We start from the raw sequence: 6000 nt of genomic DNA, 5'->3' as shown, positions 1-6000 counted from the left end.
GTCACGGGGGTCATCACTGAGGCCGGCTGCCACACTGGGTGTAACAGAAATACTCAAAACAGCACTGGCTTCACCCACATGGTTATTTCTCACGTTCAAGGACCCTGGAAACAGTCCATCTGGGGCCGGTTGTTCTGTGGCATCAGAGACCCGCCTCCCGTTCTCAACGGCCCAGCATGGCTGCTGGAGCTCCAGCCACGACCTCCACATCCCAGCTAGCAGGGAGGAAGGAGAGAAGGGCACGCCTTTTCTGTTTAAGGGGATGTTCCGAGATCGCACACACCGCGTCCGTCTGCGTCGCCTGGGTCAGAACGTGGTCCGCTGCCCTGCTGGGCCAGGAGGGCGCCTGGTGGGGCCTGTGTTCATCGTGGTTTTCTCCCTCGGGTGTTGTGGGAATTCACAAAACAGCGCATCAGGGAGGTGGAGGCCCTGGGGCAGCTCTGGGGCTGCAGAGCCCGGTCCGGGTCTTCATTCTGCTCCCTTGATCCCTATGTAGGGCCGTCACTCATCCCCGCCGAGCCTGTTTCCTCCCCTGTGGATGACACGCTCACCGCCAGGGCTGTAAGCAGACGGACGCGAGTCAGAGCCTCAGAGAGACCCAGCGCTCCGAGCTGAGGGTGTTTTCGTTGTCGCGCTCCCTCCTCCCCTCCCCTCTGCACGCTTGGGGGCCGGCCCAGGATCATGGTGGGACTTCGTCCCCATAGAGCTTGTCTCTCATCCTGTTCACACCCAGGTGAACTTGTGGCCCCATTGACTGGTGAGGCCACTTGAATTGAACAAAACCAGGCTCGTGCCCTCCTGTCTGTTCTCTGAACGTGCGCTGGTTGATAACGTCATTGTTGGCTGGGCTGCCACGTACAGTTGTGGAGTTCGTGCACTGTGCAAAGCCATGAGGTGGACGGCCAGGGCTGGAGCCCAGACTGCTTCCCCCGTCCCCCGGGCTGGTGCTGGTGCCCGGAGGTGGGGCCTCGTTCTCATTCTCCGGCCCCCCGCCCGCACCCCGCTCGCCGGGCCGTGCCCTTGAAGGAGAAGTGCGTTCATCCTGTCCTCGTTTCCGAGTCTGATTTTCGGCATGAATTCCAATTTCCGAGGGACATAAAGGCTGACGGGCCCTGTTCCCCGGGCGTCAGACGCCGTGGCCGCTGTCTCAGACCCCCGGTCATTCGAGGGCCTTCCGGGACGCGGAGTGCCCAGTTTTCCTCTAAGGGTTCAGGGTCATTGGGGTCGTTGGGAAGTGTCGACGGGACTCAGCCGTGAAGACCCACCTTCTTCTCTCTGTTTTCCTTTCTCCCGACAGGGCAGCACGCTGAGGAAGCGCAAGATGTACGAGGAGTTTCTCAGCAAGGTCTCCATCCTGGGTCAGTGGCTCCCGGCCCCGTGCGCCGTCCATCCCCACGCGCCCCCCGACCCCCGGCTCGTCCGCGTGTCTCCTGGCGGCCCCAGGCTTTGCACGTTCCCTGCACGGCCGGCAGGTCCGGTGTTGGACGGGATGTGCGCCCACACACGCAGCTCCCATCCGTGCGCACGCTGTGCCGGGCTCCCCTCGCCGGCCCGTTTGGTTTTCCCTGAGCCACCCCTCCCTTCCTCGTCCCGGGGGCCGAGAAACACGTCCATTGGCCACGTTTCCAGTCGCTCCCAGGAGGGTCGACACCACTCTTGCCTACGGGAGTTTTTGCAAATTTGAGGTTCCTTTAACGTACGTGATGCCGTCGTGTTGTCCCGGACCAGCCCTGTCGGGGAGCCGTCGGCGGGCGTCCGCGTCCGTCTTGGGCCAAGGAGCTGAGTTTTCATTTAATTTCATTTCAGTCAATTTAAATATGAACAAGCCCACGTGGCCAGGCCGTAGAGACGTGGGAAGAGCCCACGGCTGCCCTTCCCGCTGAAGCCCGGGGAGGGCGCTAAGGGGCACGGTGCTCATTCCCGATATTCGGGGAGCCTTCCGGAAAAGAATTTAGGTTGTGTTGAAAAACCGCTCGCCCACTGTTCGGTTCCACGTCAAGCTCCTTTTCCTCCTGTCGGATTCCAGCAAAATAAAACTTACGACTTCACGTTGAGAGGGACGAGTCCAGGATCCCGTCCTCACAGGAGTTTTTCTGCTTCCCTTCCCACCGTCCCGCTGTTTGGATCTGCGATCGGAGAGACGACCGGTGTGGAGTTTATCGGTCGACGACGGTTATTTCTGGGCAGTTGTCTTAGCGAGTTTTTCCCTCTTTCTTTAGACTTGGCTCTGTTTCTTGAGTTATTTATAGTCCGTATGGGGGATTTTGCCAAAAACGATAAAGTATTAAGACAAAGTAAATGAGAGAACAGACTCACCCTCCACTCAAAACAGACAGGCGAACGAAGGGGCTTCAGGAGGTGCGTGATCCAGCTGCAGCGGTGGATTCGTTTGCCTGGAGGCTGGGTTTTCTGATGAAAGTGAGTGACGTCACCCGGCCAGAGGGGCCCAGCCTGAGGCTCCTGGTCCCTGGAGGAGGGAGAGGTGACGTGGGTGCGGCTCCCATCTCTGTGGACCGGCCTGTTCTGGGCGTCTCATGGGAACGGGGTCCCAGGCTCTGGCCATCTCTGGCCTTAGCGGTCCTTCCTTTGTGGGCGTCGTGCTTGGACGGACGGGCGGCTGGCAGGCTCGTGAGCCGGTCCAGGATTCTTCGGGGTCTCGGGGGGCATTTTAGCTCCACACAAAACCCTAAACCCGGGACCTTTGCTGGCCTTTAGCATCCCCAGTTCCCTCTGAGCCGGAGCAGAGGGTGGGGTCACCTCCCTGTGTTTGTGCATCCGCCTCTTTCACGGCCCCCGTTGGCATCAGAACCTGGAGGCTCAGAGATGCTCGTTCTTGTAGGAAAAAGACCCCAAACGGTGTGACCCGCCCCAAGTGGCCGAGTCTGGGGTGTTCTCTGACATGCCGGCCGGCTGGGGGGCCCCGGGGTCTGAAGGCTGGAGAGCTCTGTCTGCCTCGTCCGGGCCTGTTTCCTAGAAAGCCGGGCTCGCTGACGGGAGTTTCAAAGCAGGAAAACCCCCTCCTAACCCAGATCCAGAATAAATGCTTGGCTGTGTATTTTTAGCAGTCGACCTACATACGTGGCCTCTGACAAGGATAGACCAGAGCAGTGTCTTTTTCCAAAAAAGAGATAGTTAATGAGGCACTCACTATTTTCTTATAAAAGGAGCACATTGTGGGGTTTTTTTTTTTTTCCTTCCTGAGGGTTTGGGACGGATAACGACAGGAAGGGAAGGCGCGGAGAGTAGAAAGGATTTGCGGGCGTTAAAGATCAGTCGGCCTTGGAAATAAGTGTTTGGACCTGAAATAGTGGAAGGCATCTCTGCCTCAACGACGCAACAGAAACACGGTTACCGCTCTCCCAACGGGCGGCTCCCTCCTGTCGACGGTGACAGAGTCGTCTCGGCTAAGTCGGCACAGACTCGGCGTTCGCCGTTCTCAGGGAAACCAGCGCCGAGCGCGGGCAAGGCTCGCGCTCCAGAGCCCGTCCGTCCGCCTGCTGTGGATGGAGAGGCGGCCGGTCCAGAGACGCTGCTGGGCGGCTCCCTCTCCTCTCGCGGGGCGTCCCGCGGTGGCGCCCGCGCCCTGACTCCCGCCCCTCCCGCCCGCTGCAGAGTCCCTGGAGAAGTGGGAGCGGCTGACGGTGGCCGACGCCCTGGAGCCCGTGCAGTTTGAAGACGGCGAGAAAATCGTGGTCCAGGGGCAGCCGGGGGACGACTTCTTCATCATCACCGAGGTGAGTCCGGCTCGGGCCGCGGGCGCGGGTGGGGGGCACCGAGCCCCGTGCTCCACACCAGCTTCCGCGCAGGCCCTTCCGGGAGGGCGCGTTTGGGGGGTCTCCTTTCCCTGCAGGAAGGCCCTGGAAGGGTGTGGAGCCCGGCAGGGAACAGCGAGAGGGAGACCGAGGGTCTGGGGCTCATCTGGGGCACCGGGAGGGAGGGGCACCAGGCAGGGTGTCGACAGGGGCCGGCCCTGGGGCTTCACAGTGTGCATTTGGAGCTTGGTCCCTCCCTGTCCACGTCCCAGCCCCGAGCCTGGGACAGAGGCTCTGGGAGGATGCTTGTTGAGCGACTGAATGAATGAATGGTGGGTGCACACATGGATGAGCGATAGCGGCCGTCTCCAGCCCGAGCTCCGGAAACACCTCTCGGCCTCATCAGCTGTCACTGAAGTAAACACAGTGATATTATTTTAAACATTTGAATTAACTGTCGATATTTAAAAATCAGGGTATTTCACCTAAAAATGTAGATCTCTTACTTCTCTTTAAAAACCTGGTGTCTGGCCCTTTGGCCCTGGCAGCTGCCCCTTCAGGGTGCAAGGACCCCCGTTGGCCTCAGTCCTTACCCAGCTCTCTCGCCCCGTTGGTGGGCTCTGCAGCCCTCGCGGGCGTCTGAGTCTGCAGCCTCGTCCGTACGGTCTTGAAGCCGAGGGAACGAGTAACTCTGGCGGTCCAGACAACCATCCGTCGCTCTCTGTGGACCAAGGGCTCCTCCGAGCCGGGTCCACGGCCACGGGTGGAAAAACCATAAAAATGGGTGTGAAAGGCATCGGCCAGCAAGGGGCCCTCCCAGAATGCACAGGGAAGGAGAAGGGCATCACGTAGTCGGTCACATAATTAATTACCGAATCAGGGCTGGTGTTTTCTGAGCTCAGGATGCACCGGGTGTTGCCTGAAGCCCGTCTGACATGTGATCTGGCCACGCCCCACGCGGGACAGAGGGCAGAGGGCTGGTCCTTTGCCCAGGGACACGCACGGCAGCAAGTGATGGAGGCTGTGTGTGTGTGCGTGTGAGTCCGAGTGTCTTGGAGTGTGTCCCTGGGGTGACGCAGCTTCCTGTGCCTCACGTCCGTCCTCCGTGCCCCCAGCTCACAGTTGGTCAAACACCACTGTAGCCGTGTCGGTGAAGCTATTTCTCAGATTGTGAGTGACGTTGACATCAGCTGACTTGGAGTCATTCGGGCGGCCCTGCACGGCGTGGGTGGGCCTCGTCCGATCAGTCGAAGGCTTTCCTTAAGAGCAAAAAGACCGAGGCCCCCTCACCCAGGAAGAGAGGGTTCTGCCTGCACACGGCCTTTGGACTGGGTTGCAGCACCCGCTCTTCCCTGCCGGCCGCCCTGTGGAGTCTGGACCCGTGGCCCCCACCATTCGTGGGGGCGACTTCCTTAACGTAAATCGGCCTCTATCCACGTACGCGTCCCGTGTTTCTGTCTCCGGGGAGCCCCGATGATGCACTGCAGCTCGTTGGGGTCCCCCTGCCCCGGCGGATGTGGGGCCACACCTGCGGGAATGGCTGTCGCCCCCAGGGCACCTCACAGCCTCGAGGCCCCTCAGACGAGGCCGGCCCGGGCGGCGGGTGGGCAGGTGGCGTGCCCTGTGGTCTTCTCCCGGCTGGCAGGTTGGCGCCCCTTCTCTGCTTTCCTGGAGGCGGACAGGACTCAATGTGTCGAGAACGCGCCAGGCCCTGCACGGTGCGCGGACCGCCCAGCTGTTCATGAGCCGCCTCAGAATTCGCGTCTGGGTCTCGCTGTCCAGGAAACCTTCCGCGGAGGCTCGGGGTGGGGCCGGGGTGGGAGCGCGGGGCTGGGCGTCTCGGGTTCCCCGGCTGCGTTCCTCCGTGCGGCCTGGGACCAGCGGGACCCCGGGCTCTGGCTCCCCGTGAAATCCTGAGAGCGACGTTCCCCAGTGGCTCCCGCCGGGCTGCGCGGCCTGGGAGGTGTTGCCGTGGAAAGACGAGGCGGGATCTACGTCCCCTCTTAGCAAACTCGTGTCGCGAACGTCCGCGATGTGGAAACAATGTCCACACAGCACGTTTCGAAGCCGCCTTTTGGCCGGAACCTCCCGGCCCGTCCCGATGTTCCGACTCTGAGACTTTTAGGCAGGAGGTGCCCACAGGCCCTGATGCACGCGTCCGTCTTTGCGTGGGATCATTTGTGACAGCCCGTGTGCCCCTACTGTGTGCCGGGCTGAGGCGTCATCATCCCTCGTGCTGGGTGGGCCA

General features: G+C 61.2%; 1 protein-coding gene across 4 annotated transcripts in view; it reads left to right on the top strand.

Annotated features, from left to right (window-relative positions):
* PRKAR1B (protein kinase cAMP-dependent type I regulatory subunit beta) overlaps positions 1–6000 on the top strand; it is a 115222-nt gene that overhangs the window by 101876 nt on the left and 7346 nt on the right. For all 4 annotated transcript variants that reach the window (XM_070484022.1, XM_070484021.1, XM_070484020.1 and 1 more), the window contains 2 exons: positions 1298–1358; positions 3613–3734. In XM_070484022.1, the coding sequence (XP_070340123.1) occupies positions 1298–1358; positions 3613–3734 (183 nt within the window). The remainder of the gene's footprint in view (positions 1–1297; positions 1359–3612; positions 3735–6000) is intronic.

The sequence above is a fragment of the Equus asinus genome, chromosome 14 (assembly GCF_041296235.1).
Source record: "Equus asinus isolate D_3611 breed Donkey chromosome 14, EquAss-T2T_v2, whole genome shotgun sequence".
NCBI lineage: Eukaryota > Metazoa > Chordata > Mammalia > Perissodactyla > Equidae > Equus > Equus asinus.
The sequence above is the reverse complement of the archived record's forward strand: the minus strand, read 5'-3'. Positions and strand labels throughout refer to the sequence as shown.